This window comes from Rhipicephalus sanguineus, chromosome 6 (genome assembly GCF_013339695.2).
Source record: "Rhipicephalus sanguineus isolate Rsan-2018 chromosome 6, BIME_Rsan_1.4, whole genome shotgun sequence".
Taxonomy (NCBI): Eukaryota; Metazoa; Arthropoda; class Arachnida; order Ixodida; family Ixodidae; genus Rhipicephalus; species Rhipicephalus sanguineus.
The window spans coordinates 80,420,037-80,434,957 of NC_051181.1; the positions used below are offsets into that span (position 1 = coordinate 80,420,037).

General features: G+C 44.7%; 2 protein-coding genes across 2 annotated transcripts; both read left to right on the plus strand.

Moving 5' to 3' along the window:
* Window positions 1-6,446, plus strand: LOC119395942 (adult-specific rigid cuticular protein 15.7). Its single transcript, XM_037662973.2, has 3 exons — window positions 1-169; window positions 3,562-3,624; window positions 6,058-6,446. Exons 1-3 carry the CDS (start codon window positions 167-169, stop codon window positions 6,274-6,276), a joined length of 285 nt encoding a protein of 94 aa, XP_037518901.1. The 5' UTR covers window positions 1-166; the 3' UTR covers window positions 6,277-6,446.
* Window positions 6,447-11,373: 4,927 nt separating this feature from the next.
* LOC119397373 (cuticle protein 16.8-like) lies at window positions 11,374-14,399 on the plus strand. Its single transcript, XM_037664806.2, has 2 exons — window positions 11,374-11,488; window positions 14,118-14,399. Exons 1-2 carry the CDS (start codon window positions 11,375-11,377, stop codon window positions 14,373-14,375), a joined length of 372 nt encoding a protein of 123 aa, XP_037520734.2. The 5' UTR covers window position 11,374; the 3' UTR covers window positions 14,376-14,399.
* The last annotated feature ends 522 nt before the right edge of the window (window positions 14,400-14,921 follow it).

Consider the following 14,921-nt stretch of genomic DNA (forward strand, 5'->3'; position numbering starts at 1 on the left):
GTACAAGTGAAAAGGGTGGCATGTAGACGTAAGCTATTCGTATATAAAGGACGAACGCGTACGAGTACCTTCGGGAGTTTGACTTGACCGAGTCTGTGGCGTTCTTGTCTTCTGTGTTGACAAACGGAGACGTGCTTCTGGCTTTCAGCTACACCGGAATTCAAACATGGTGAGGAATTGGTCTTCGCTTGCGCTGCCTTCTGGTACGAGCGACCTCGGCGCGTTTTTTCCTACTATAAACAACAAAACTGAAAGTACGATGGTGAAACTTTAATGTTAGAAGCAGTATATTTACGCTCTCTCAGAAAATTAAAAATGTAGGCTTAATAATAAGGGTTTAATAATGTGAGTTTAGCAACTCCGTCAAAATATCAAGGGACCTAAAGGCGTTTGACAAACGCCGTGGCCGGTATCCACAATAGCTTTAAACATAAGCCCATGAGGTTCACATGAAGAGCTGTGAACAAGTGTTCCACGGATTCTATCAGTATTGAAATGCTGCCATTGCAGTGCGCAGCCGAGTCCACGTCTTATATGGAGCAGCAAAATACCGTGACCCCAAATACGCCACATTTTCTTCATGTTGAAGAACAGGCTAGCTCTGTGATATCCTGCTGCCCTTGCCTTCGACCAAGCGCGATTTGCAATGTTATATATAATATAAACATTACATGCTATTGGTTCTGATGTTGTTACAACGTAGTCGGTATTCCAAATCCAAGTCGGTATTCGCTCGAATAAGTTCTTTAAAACAAATGGCTATTATTGTTTGGCAGTACACGTCCTGTTTAAGTCTGCATCTCCCTGACAGGAGCAGCTTGAACGTAAGCCTGTGTTCGTTCTCAGACCTGCAATTCTTTCATTCTTTCCTTTGAGGATTACCTACATAGAGGTCGTTGAAGAGGTAGGGACGCACAGCGGAGGGAGATATATGTACTTTGACGAAAACCTTTGGGGATTGGTCTGAACTTTGAATTTCTGGACAGCTAATCAGCTTTGGGGAGAGGAGAATGAACTAGAACTGTCGACGATGTAGTGACCAATTGTGAGCCATTTAGAAATTAGACTGGTAGCTTCTTCGACCCCAGCTCCAATGAAGCTCAATATTGGCCGCATCTAGACCAGTGGCTACAGAAGGTCCACGTCCCTGCCTACAACGATGCATACCTTCGGAATTGCTATCTGCGACTAATGATAGTGTTTAGAGCGTCGTTTTATTCTAGGCATCTCATGGTAATAAGAAATTTGGGTATTGAAATGGAGAGATGTAGTACGTGCTGAGGTGTCGCGTTGAGGCTACGCCCCAGGATAGGGGGTCTGAAAAAACTGAAAAGTCTTTCTTGTGTGACATTTCGACGGGTTAATGACTCCAAACAATTCGATAACATCGTCTGGCAACACACAATTGTCCAGGCTACGAGCCAGCAATCTTACACGGCAGGTGATGGTTGCTTGTTGACTCCTTCACCACCTGCCGTGAAAGGTTGCTGGCTCGTTGCCTGGACAATAATTTGTTGCCAGAGAATGTTAGCAAATTTTTTGAAAAAGTTTGTTTATTCAAGCTTGTTGGTAGATGTAAAATAAAAAAAAAATTACACCATCTCCCACTAAAGAGAACCATGTGGCGATGCGAAGCAGCGCATGGGACGATATAATGTTTCGGTCATCACGGGCACCTTGCGCGATGATAACACACCATGGAGCACACCATGAATTCACTGCAGTTGCTGTTGCTGTTACTCGTCCCGAACTCTTGTTGGAGCACGCCACGCGGGTTCGTCGCGCGTCGCAGAATCTCGCCATCACGTGATTGCTGAGAGAGTGTAAGGGGGTGAGGCCACAGCGTCTTACCCAGCCCCTTACACAGACCCGAACGCGCTAGCACCTGCCAGCACGCATGGTTTTGTCTGCGTTACGCCAAGCTAGGACAGCATACGGCAGCCCGGGCCCCTAAGGTGCTCTGCACGTATGATAATCAAGGCGGTCGAAGAACAAGAGGAAGACTTCTCGTTGGCGCGAGCGCGCGCTCAGAAGGCTATGCTAGGTGACAGAAAGCGGACCGTCGCCAATGGAACTACGGACACAGCCCCGAGCAATAGCTGCTTCGCATCTAACAAGCTGTCACCCGAGAACTTGATGTGCTCACTCATTTATAATAGGCAACACAATCAGTCACTTGCCATAGGCATCCATAAGAGGAGGAGAGAAGGACGGAAAGGCAGGGAGTCAACCAGACAGGCATCGCCGAGCACGTAGGCGGTGATATTGCTTCCTGGCGACTCTAACTGTGGATAAACTCCGCTTCAGTTGCCTGCTGCTGGGTAATTACCAAGAGCCAAAATGAAGTACTACTTTTCAAAGCGAACGTGAACCCACGATTTCCGGCACTTGTTACTTACGCGTTTCATGTGGCACTGCTATGTGACCGACTAGTGGCTTCGCTTGGTACACACCTCTGCCACCCAATTCCATGACAACGCTGCAGCACGTCGCCTACAAATGCTCGGCACTGCATTTTCGAATATGGAATATGATGACATAGCAAGAAAACACACACACACACACACACACACACACACACACACACACACACACACACACACACACACACACACACACACACACACACACACACACACACACACACACACACACACACACACACACACACACACACACACACACACACACACACACACACACACACTACCCCTGACATGTATTGGTAAATTGCCATTCTTCAATACAAACAGAGAAAGCACTGTCAGTGTAACAAAAGCGTTCGTGAAGCAGAAATCTCGTAACCAAAAAAAAGGGTGGAAATGCGTGGAAATGCCGCCTTGTAGTTTCCTCAACCGGAGTGCCGCCATGGCATCACCTTTTCTTTTTGCCATATTCTAGTGCTTGATAGCCTGTTATTGCTATGATAGCCTGCGTTATATTCTTAAAAAGTCAAAGACACAATATAGAAAGCTTCCATAACTTTTGATAAGCCACCGTGAAAACTTACGCTGGCAAGAAAACAAGGAGTATAATTTGTTACGCCGCACTTACTATCAATGTTGAATCCTCGGTATGAAAGTGTAGAAAAAAAAGGAACGTTGACCTTCAGTTTTTGTTGTCGTTGACAACTTGTTAGTTGGCGCACGGTACGGTACGAAGAACTTTATTTAAAAATCCGGAGAAGTGCCACCCCTTAGGGTGACACCACGGGCCGCTCCCACGTGGGGACAGTTAGACGCACCAAACCAGAAATTGATGGCCTTTCAGGGTGGATTTGTGACTACGCGCCTTCACGTGCGAGCGCAATCCGTCACCCACTCGAGCACCCAGCTCACCATGGTTTAGTGTGGAAGTTTACAGAAAGTCAGTAATATGAGCATGCGGTGTCTTCTTTTCAGATTTTATTCTCTCCCATAATTTTTCTGTATTGTGCTGTGTGCATTGCTCGAATGAATTTAATTTACAAGAGGTAATATTGTATGGCGCTGGCAACGTGTGGACATATTCAAGCGCTTTACTGCATTTTATATCCGTGTATTTCCCTTTCATGCATTCCAGGCAAAGATGGTGATTCTGCTAGGCCTCGTTGTGGTCGCTGTGACGATGGTGCAAGCGCAACAAGTAAGTAATATTTCTTTTCAACCGGCTTGAGACAATGGCTAATTATGTTGTAAAGAGAACAAAGCAACCGCAAGCTCTGAAGAAATACTGGTCAAAATTTAATAATTACGCTTCCTCTGTAAGAGATAATCTGTCACACTTTGAACTCTGCGCTAGGTTTTCATCCGTTGAACACCGGCGTTATTCAAAGTGCAGTTGAGAGCGTAAAGGACGTGCACATAGGTAATGCAGGCGCCGGCGGAATTGCGCATGCTCAGAGAGCCGTTATAAAACCATGGTTCAAAATATAAAGGAATGCAGCAACTACGACATAAAAATTGAAATAAAAAGAAACTTGGTGGCAATTGACTGACAAAAGTTTGTAAAAAAATACGCGCACAAACCATAACAATGAAACAAATTAGATCATTTTAAAGGTACGTGCATCTTAGTTGCCCACGTGTCGTTCACAGGAGCGAAGTGACTACGCAAATTTAATGTCGAAATTATGTTTTTATCACTCAGGATACATGGAAAACATGCGCGTAGCACTTGCATAAAAGCTAAATAGGCTAGACAAACCTGAAACAACACAAAAGTACACTAACCATTATAAAGATCCAACGAAAGCAGTTTGCTTTCAGCCATTTTATTTACATTCCTCCTGGCTTCTTCTACCTCTTCTTCTAGCCTCTTCTTTTCCGCCTTCTCCAACCAATTCCTTTGGATCACTACAACCATGACGCAGCATGTCGGTGCATTGAAAATGACGGAAGAATGTACTACACACACACACACACACACACACACACACACACACCACACACACACACACACACACACACACACACACACACACACACACACACACACACACACACACACACACACACACACACACATATATATATATATATATATATATATATATACTATATATATATATATATATATATATATAGTTTTTGCAGTCGCATATCTCCCCCCCCCCCCACACGGAACCTTGTCCACGCTTACATTTTTTACTAAACGCCAGCTTCCTGTCACATATGGCTCTTTCAAGGCATTGGCAAACATTTTGCATAGTGGACACATTACGCTTTCGAATCATGTCAGTCGAAACACCGGCACGTGGCCTATCAAATGGCCCCTTTCTGTCGTAGTCATAACAATGCGAAGTGCTCAATTAATACTTTCAGGAAGATGACCATATCTAATACACAGCTCGTAAAACAACCCCATAGTACAAAGAAGCGCATATTTAATATTAATATACGCACTCTTCCCTTTTATCCTTTATATCCCCATAGTTGGGGCTCAACATCTTTCAACCAGTCGTATGTGTCTAGCGCCGTAGCGAAGTGGAAAATTTTGCCAGATAGAGTGGTCACCGAGCGCAACTCCTTTATGCTCAAACATGTGCTTAATGATTGTAATATGCATAATGACGTTACAGTTTCTTTTTTCAGCATGTGATAAGTATGTGAGAAATGGAAGCTTCAACGTTTGCTCACTCCGATTGGAAAATAAAGGAGTAGGACACTAGTGTGAGCCGTAGTGAGACTGTAGGATCTGTTACTCGGCGCACCACTGCAGTCATTGACAAAACGTTTTCATGCGGAGTGACACAACATAGTCAGGGGACGTATGTGTATGCCTATGTGAGAAATTTTCATAGGCATGATCGGTGACCTCACTTCTAAGCGGAATAAAGTAGTGGCCGGTGTCATCTCTGCGTAATTCAGACAGAGGGGAGGGAAATGTTAGTAGAACAAATATTTTCCTCACTTGTTTGCTCACTACGCTACCCCTGTGTTCACGACTATGGTATCCAATCAGGCCATGCATAGTTAGCCTTCGTTTCACTTCCTTCTCGCCATGATCCCCCTGCAGGTTTGCGACTGCGACACCGGATAGATATTTTTCTCGACGACAATGTGACTCACCTTTATAAATATGCTATATGGCTGCTGCCAGTTCTTGCAGACATGGCAGCGATTACTTCTTTAACACCACTTGGAAATCAAGTCAGGTTCTGTTGTTATCTGTCACGATATTTTCCTGACGAAGATATTGCAACAGAGAGAAATATATGGAAATGAAAGTCAGGTGGGTTAACCTAATAACCGGCTTACGTGGGCATATGCATATCTTGCCTAACTACGTGTTGAAGGTGCCTTTAACTTGCCATGTTCGTAACGCATTGGCGAGTAGCAGAAGGCTGCATGCCTCTTGCAGCTTACACACAATCGCTATATTAATTTACATTCCAACAGAAAGAGTTTAGCGCAATCCCATGACACTAGACGAAATGCTGTCTCTGCGCAATTCCGAACTTAGCTCCCCGGCCTGCGCGTAATGCGGATGCAACCGTGCAGCTAATTTTCTTCACAGTGTACGTTGCGATGTTTCCGGCGCTTGGCGATCCAAACGTGTGGTGCATTTACATCACAGGCCCAGGGTGAGGCGTACCAGTTTCGGTACGACATACCCAATCCGGAAGGAGGCAATCACTTCCACGAGGAGTCGAGTGACGCGGGAGGTGCCCGGCGTGGCTCGTACGGCGTCACCAACAAGGAGGGACAGTTCGTCAACGTGGAGTACGTGGCCGATGAGCAAGGCTACCGGCCGGTCGTCAAAAGCAACGTGCCTGGTGTGTCACGGGAGGGTTGAGCCCGTTTATAGTGGACGCATCGCGGAGCGGGGACGCATGGCAGAGGCATCAGTGCTTTCATCTACGTGCCTTCATTTCTCACTCCTTGGAACTATGGCAGTGGTTTTCAGCCGGCGCGGCGCAGCTGTATGGAAAGCAAATTTAGTATATACATAAAAGGAAACGTTTTCTCTACGCGATACCTTGTACGTGTGACTGTTTTCCGGGGTCGACGATGATTGGATGAAGGGGAGCTGCTAGGAAGTGCTGGAAATTGAAGAAGGTGAGCGAAAGAATTCTCTGGAACGGTTTAGACAATTTGCATCTTAACCTTAACACTTTCATCTTGCAGTCTATTAATGCGACAACCCTAGAGATTTTGCCTAAAATAATAGCACTGTAGCGAGATGTTGTTTTGGTTTCTCTAACTACAAATTGTAAGAAACAGTTTCGTATATATGCTTCATCGTCGAGAAAGAGAGAACAACAGCTACTCATTAACAACTGTGAAACATTGTTACACTTACGTCATTAGTCAAGGTATGCCTTGACTCTCATAAAAACAATAAGTTAAAGCACTGTTGGTCTCAACATTCCGAGACGTAAGCGCCACAGGTATTACGGCAATGTTTGGACAAGCTAAATCCACTGGTCTACTATGCTGTGACGGAGGCTTGTTCCGGAGTGCATCGGCGCCTGTACTCCTTGAAGCCGGGAATGATTCGACATAAAATAATTGTATTGCCTCGAAAACAAAGCCGACTACCGTATAACGTCGTCTACCGAATCAACGACTCTTTTACATGTGGTTGCTTCTGCATTGCGTTATACGACAATTAAGCGTACCGGTGGTTCCATCTTTCATAAAGGGAAGTACATTCTTACCAGACAAAGGGGCTAAAGATGTCTGAGCTCTTATGCCTTTCTGAAGACATGTTGAAACGTGTCGCTCGTCGTTTGAGAGTTACTAACCAAATGACTGCCGACGCAGTGTGAAACCCGCATGCCTGATGAGAGTTCTTGAGTGATACGGCAAATTTGAGTTTTGTAATTTCTCTATCTTATCTGTCTGGCCGCACTCAGACTCACGGACTGCTTCGTTGAGAAGCCCGCTGCGGTTGCACCAACCTCGAAGGCTTTTCAAGGCCTAGGTAAACTCATTATAGCATATATTTTGACTAGAGAAACCGCTGTCTTTATGTCCACTTTTATGTCAAGGATGACGCACTTTCGCAGGTTTGAACGTTGAACGAAACTGTATTGAGGGCGTGGTGCAAGAAAGAGACTTCCGGTAACATTTGAAAGCGCATACCTAATACGCGCTTGGCCGCTTTGCTTCTGCAACGCGTTGCTCGTGTCTATACCTGCGAAAGAAAGCGCAACCGACTTAACACGCCTCGCAGCGGAGAAGGAACAATCTAATTGCCACCTGTATAACGATGTCGGACGGAACGTAAGGAAACAGCGAAAGGCTAATCAACGGCGCACGTAACAACTTATGGTTGCTGCATAACTCGCTTTCTGACGCATTCCGAGCCACCAGCACCTCGCGGAACAGGAACAACGGTGGCGCAGAAAGTTTTCTTTGGGCTCCAAAGGGTTATGCATTGTCGGGCAGGGACGCGGCATAGCGCGATACGCTGCACGAGCACTGGCGCCGCTTGTACGCCTCGTTCTTGGATATAATCGTCCACGCATGAGGTGAGGCGTCGAGTAAGACTGCGAAGCATCGTGTGCGGCCGGTAAGCACGTGGTACCGGCGGCGGAGCGTGAACGACTGTGGTTTGCAATGCTTGAGACCTGCCTTCTCGGCTTCGAGAGGATGGTTGACGACGCCGAGCCCTTAAAAAGGGCGCAACTGCCGTGGCTGCCTCAATTCTTTCACGTGTGCGTGCGAGTGCCTTTCGTGGTCCTATCATCGTACAACGACTGCTATCTTCGGATTTATCATCGGAAAGCAATCGGACTTCGGTTATCTACGTCATGTCCAGGTGTGGCTACGTCACTCTACTGGTAGGCATCAACGTTTAAAATTCTGTTTAGTAATGATGTGGTGTCGCTGAGGAGGATACTGATGTGTAGGGAATGCGAAGGCAACCACAATAACGAAGCATTGGGCCAAAGGCACAGCTGTTTCCTCTATTTGCACATTGCAGGCGTGCACGTAAATACTACTGGTTCATTGCTACAGCAGAAACATAGTGCCTAATAAAAGCAAGTATTCATACGCCCATGATGCGATGACATCTTAGAATATTCTTAGGTCTTCGCACATGCAAAATTCACTAAACTAAGTGATCTGAAATGTTTCAACAACTCTGTGAACGAGTTGATGCCATATTGTGGCTCAAGCTTCCCAAGCCACTCAGGTACTGGGTCCCTAACTTGACATTCTTCAACAGAATTATAACCATTACGTAAGCATCCACTCCTTCATGCCAATGTCCCCACCGGTTTATGCACTGTGTTATTACTGCTTTTGGTGCGGAAATGCAGGTAATTAAGGAGAAAGAAAACGGGCGCTGCTCTGTGGTGGAAAACAACTTTCCCCGCAGAAGTTCTGGATTTTTATTATTTCTTTATTTGCATCTCTCTCGAATTTTCGCTCATGGATAACGCTAATTTTTCGCTCACAACCAACGAAGCCGACGCCGACGCCGATACCGACGCCAACGCCGGAATACGAGCTCTTTAATGCTATCAAGTTAAAACATGTGACCGGGGTCAACTTGAGATCCGCCTACACCAAATTAACGATTGGGATTTCGGCGCGTAAAACCCCAGAATTTAATCTTTAAAGGATACGCCACGTGAAGAGGTGCCGGAGTTGCTGCGTGTAATGTTATCTTTATTTTTATGACTGTACTCTGAAACGTCGATATGTGAACCCTCTCTTAGCATTGTTTTCTTTCTTGACTGTACTAAGGAAAGGAAAACAGCCGCAAGTGTGCAAGAAAGATAACTGGAATCATGGCTGATGATATACGGGTCTTCGTAGCGTAGAATAAATATCTAAGGCACGTATGTATGCTGACATTAATACTTGGACGAAACCTCGTGTCGTCCAGCGCAGATATGCAAAGCGGGGATCATATTTCACGTAACAGCGGTTACTAATGCTGTGTAGTGAGCATACCTAGAGTTTGTAATACCTTTCAGATTCATCAGCATCAGAATGTTGAGGGCTCGACTTTTGGTGCTGCAAATCGCACCTGATTGATCGGTTTATGATTTTTCAAAATGCTTCCTCCGGTAAATACAAAGAGCGGAATCATTACGGCAGAGGGAGTAAAGTACACATAGTGCAGAAGCAGAAGCGAAGTAACTTTGTGCAGAACCAAAGAAAGAACGCAATGCCACGTGCGTATCTGGTTAATTGTTCGAATGACTTCAAACAACTTTTCATAGGTATAGTTGTTGCAAAATTCTGCAATACGTAATTGCATTTTTTGACAATTTTCGTAAATAGTTTAGTGCAGAAATGTACCGTCAGGATTGCGCCTAAGATCCTCGAATAAAGTAATTTTACTTGCAAATTATTTTTTTTACCATTCCTCAATCAAAAATTTCTGCCTCCTGCGCATATACCTAAATATATAGACCCAGTTAGATAAACTATTACAAGCTTCAAAGCTGGTTTATTGAAGTAAAATAAATGCACATTGTATAATTTTTGCTTGCCGGTTTCTTAGCATGAGTATCAAATATATCTAGGTATATGTTGGCACTGTAAGTTGTACCTGCTCTAAAAGTTATGCAAACCATTTTTCACCTGCGTTGAACTCCATTTGGATGGTGTAGATCGGCTAAGTCGACATTTCGATTGATATTACTGGTGCACTAATGCTGCAGAATCTATAAATATAAATTGTGTTAGAGCTTACGAATACTGACCCAGGAGCACGACGACCAATATTGCTCCAGTCAAGTGGAATGTGATGATTGTATCGGTAACGCATGTTGTCAAGTGAGAACAGAGGTTCTACCGATAGACATAAAAAGACAGTCACCTATACTATTACGGTTATGAGGACTGCAATTACCGATATGACGCACTTACGTCGCCTTACTTTGAATACTTTTGTTTATTACTTCACTAGCTAAGGACTGCTTGGTATCTTTGCATGGTGTTGGCTACTTGGCGTTGTATGGTGAAGGCTGAAATGCATCAGAAGTTGTAGAACATCTCAAATGGGGGGAAAACACAGATGAATGTGTCAAGAATAGAACACACAAGAAAAGAACTGTAAATTCTTCTGCTATTGGGATATATAATGGGCGTTCAGTTTGTTAGACCCTCTATGACCGGCCTGATCAGCCGTCTTCTATGGCTCCAGACATTGTCGTCACGGAAATTTTGATGATTGTTACTGTTCATACATTCACGTTTTAAAAGTGCCCACGAATATGCCAGGCCACAGCAATGGTCCACATTTTTTTGAAACAAAGCGCTGAAAGTGAAAAGGAAACGAAAAACCCGAAAAAATAGTGGTACATGAATAGAGTACGGAACTTATTGATATACAGGTATAAGGAAAAGTGCCAAGGCAGCGGCCAAAAATGTATTACTATAGAGCAGGAGCTCCCGAGAGACTTCGTGATTATGACGCTTATACTGAGACATTGTACCATGGGCAGACTAGACTAGCTGATAGCCTGTAGTTGTGCCATAAGTAGTGGCTTTGAGGAAAGCAATAGGAGTGGACTTGACATTCGCGACAACGTAGTAGGATAATCGGAAATGACCGATTTCCAAGACGAACTATTAAGATAAGAACTTAGTGATGATAGGCAAACAGCCGAACCTTAGAAGGAAACAATGTGAGAATAAAAGTTATAACCCATGGCCTAAAACGTGTGTTACGTGTGCATAAATGTGCTGCATATGTATCGCCCGTATGCTACTCCCATTGACAATAGAAAGTGTTACTAGTGAATTTCGGTGGCAATTTCTTGTAAATTGATACTAGCGTTTAGAGCGGGGCGTGCATGGGCTTGGATACTGTACTGCACGTATTGCGCAGCAGTTCTCATGTCCGGCTAACCGACACAACCAACCAGTAATGCGCAAGTCCTGCCAACCACGTTCCTGATGCGTGTGTTTTGTGCCCACAGTGTATGATGGCAACAGCTGCTCTGCTGACGCGAGTGGACTGCGGTTATCTTGGTGGTGGAGGCTACGGTGGCGGAGGCTACGGAGGTGGTGGCTATGGCGGTGGAGGCTACGGAAAGGTACTCGATCGTCACCGTCATATTATTTACGTTTACTGATGGATGGATATATACCACATAATTTTTCGGTTACACCTGGACTGCTTCAACTGTCTTCCGTGCATGTATACAGAGTCGTTAATATCATCACTAGAGACCGGATTTTAGGCAAATGCATATTTTGTTCCTTGCATTCCTATTGTGTCACTTTGATATATCAGCATGAATTAGAGGTTAAGAAGGGCTTTTATAGTGTTTTTATAGTGCCTATAAAAGCCTATTTCTGGTGTTTGTGCCTAAATTCATATAACTGCCTATAAATGCCTATTTTCGGAATCGGTGCCTACATCAACACTATTTACCCTTAAATTTCGCTTTCGAGTGTAGTTTGAGAACGTTATTCATGTTACCTGGCAACATTGGTCTTTCGGATAGAGCGTATTTCTATAATATTTCGGAACTCTATGTTGCTCAACCTAGCCCTCTTGTTCAACCAACTTCCGAAAAACAACCGTTAGCAGTAGTGAAATGGACCACACTACACCGCTGCGCTGACATGGCGCGAGCGGTTGGAGGAGGACGAGGACGAGATGTTGAGGAAAGGAGATGTTGAAGAAAGGAAAAGACGCTATTTCTGCAACCCTACATGGGTGATCATGATCGCCCATGTAGGTTGCAGCGTGATCATGAGCGCCCAGCGCATGCATTAAACTTGTCAGCTCGAAGTGTTACAACCTGGTGAGGAGCGTTTTAAGGTGTTTACCGGCAGGAGAGAAATTCATCCTGCGCGATTAGACCCGACCAATACGAGGCATCCTTGCCTTCTGGTGTTTGGGCGTTCTGGCTGTCTGCTCCTTTGTTGCCCTTCTCAGTCATGTCGAAAAAAAAAAAGACACACCTAGGAGTGTGTTTATTCGACAGTGGACATTTGACTCACCATGCTAGGCAATAAAATGATAGACCATGTTTTGCGAACCATGCGGCAGAGAGGAGAATTACATGGTTATGTTCATCCATTCGCGCCTTTGTGCCAGGAGGTACCGATACAGTCTTCGACATTGGGACCTCCTTGTGTATACTAAACACATGTAATATTTCTGTATTTCTATCAATAACATTCTGATTGTGATCACAAGCAATAACACTTCTTGCTTTTGTGTCGTAGATATACAAGTCGTGTAGGTCTTTCTTTGATGTTAGTTGAATTTATGTAAAAATTTATTGTGCCTATATTTAAGATTTTGGAGGCCTAAAACGGTGTATTTCATGCCTATTTACGGCGCCTAAAACGCGCTTTTTTTAGTGTCTAAAAATCCAGCCTCTAATCATCACTGTTCTTCCTTTAGTCGGCATAGGCAATTGTCGGATTAGCTTGCCAGGTGCCGCGTAAGACCAGCGGCAGCTATTCAAATCTATCTGTTGTTCATTCGCTTTAGGAGCCACCTTTAGAATCGATAGTTAGATCAATCGAATTGTGCATCCAAACTCTAACAGGACATGTGCGTGAACTAAGCTAATTAGGAGCTGTAGAATGTATTTAGCGCTTAGGTGTAAACACTACGCGCTGAATGTGTTCAGTTCCAGTTCGTATATGAGCTGATATCGCCACTATTCATAGGAGCATTATCGCCATTGTTACGGGCACATATCGCCACAGATACCGAAGTAGACAGAATGCGTACTTTGCAAACAGCGATCAGTCATCTGTGTACATTTTTATCATTCAGCTCAAAGTAAAAGTGATTTATAATATTCTGAATCCCAGTAACCTCATCCCTTCCAGTCACGGTGTGCACAATTGTACACATCAACTTCGAAGTCGCATCGCGCACCGCGTGTTTCTTCAAATGGCCTGAAACCTAGTATGCACATTCGTGCAGGCTTCCTGAGTGGACAACTAGCGCTTATTTAACTTCTATATGCTGTATATTGCTGCAGATTATCACTTTGCTAGAGACGCTATCATGTTCGACGATCGTTCGACGCGCGACGTTCCAGGACCAACGTGAAGACTATTTTTTTTTCTTCGCTCGAAAAGCATACAACCAAAAAACAAACTGCATGCATTTTGGGCCTAATAGTTGATTCCTTTTGTGCAATGAATGAAGCTGACTGATTGCAGACTAATTATATATTTAATTACACGCTAATTAACGTTAACTACTGTAACTCACACAAAACAACACATTCCTTCATTTTATTTCTTGGAACGTAATACTGAGTGCCTTGAAATTATGCCATGCAAATTTGATGCATTTGCAGACAGTGCATCATAATTCGTGACTGAAAGGGTTAAACTCCTAGCTTACGGTTTCGGAATAGGGCTCAATCAGTCTCCAATTGTTTATTCTGTGGCAGCTAGCGACCTTGTACGCTCTCAAATATCCAATACGTGAACATGGGCTGCCAGCGCAGTTAAGTCCACATTAGGGGTCACAGTGCCTAGATGATGCGCTAGGCCTGCTGATGCCTAGCGCCTGCAGGTGGCGTTTCTTATGGAGCCGAGGCTACACAGCTTCAGACTGCTGAGGATACCAAGGCAATCGGGTGAAATGCGTGTCCTGAGTAACTCTGTGCACGCGTCTTGCCGAGTCTCGGACTATTCACATTTACACGGAAACCGAAGCTGCGTTCGTCGATTCTGTTGCAGTTGTGGCAGCCTTATAAATTTGGCTACCAAGTCCTGGATGGTTACGGCACCCAGCATCGAGAAGAGAAGAGCAACGGCCTGGGCGGCGTGAAAGGCAGCTACGGCTACACGGATGCCTGGGGTCGCTTCCGGCAGGTGCACTACGTGGCCGACAAATACGGATTTCGCGCCAAGGTGCTGACCAACGAGCCTGGCACGTCGAACCAGCATCCTGCCGCCGTGCGAATGATTTCAAGTGGAGGAGGAGGCCACGGTTAATAGGAAACGCGTGGCACAAGGTCATGCTGCCGTGTACACTTCGATGTGATGACGGACGTGGAAACTTAGACTGAATGAAGCCTATAATCCAGAGAGTAGAAGTAGATGTGCAAGCTCGGTATGCATGGCCGGGTAATGAAAAGCGCTAACTTTATTAGTGCACACGTGAGCCAGACTGTGATTGACGGTTATGATGATGATTTCGTGCACGAGTTGGCTGGTTTCATTGAAGACTTTTGTTGAACAGAGGTCTGAAACTGCTTGAAGCTAATGTCTCTAAAGAACTTACTACCCCTATGTGCAATTTAAGACTCGAAGAAAGAGAGTGCAGTATCAGAATGTCGTTGGTAAAGGCCTTCGAGTAGGCTTTGTAGGCATAAAATGGACGGAACACTCTTTTAGGTTAGCGTTTTTTTTTTACTGACGCCGAAAATGCAGAGCTGAACGTCGGGCGAGCGCTATGTATGTGCAGTTTCACTTTGCCAATGAAACAGTGGTGTGATGGCCAATGGAGCATTCTGAAGTTAGCCAGTAAATAGCTGTATC

What these genes read in the sequence shown, in the direction of transcription:
- LOC119395942 (XM_037662973.2), top strand. An exon ending in CGATGGTGCAAGCGCAACAA is followed by an intron (nt 3,625 to 6,057) that starts GTAAGTAATATT and finishes TTTACATCACAG; the next exon opens with GCCCAGGGTGAGGCGTACCA.
- LOC119397373 (XM_037664806.2), top strand. Translation starts at nt 11,375, where the DNA reads ATGATGGCAACAGCTGCTCTGCTGACGCGAGTGGACTGCGGTTATCTT. An exon ending in GCGGTGGAGGCTACGGAAAG is followed by an intron (nt 11,489 to 14,117) that starts GTACTCGATCGT and finishes ATTCTGTTGCAG; the next exon opens with TTGTGGCAGCCTTATAAATT.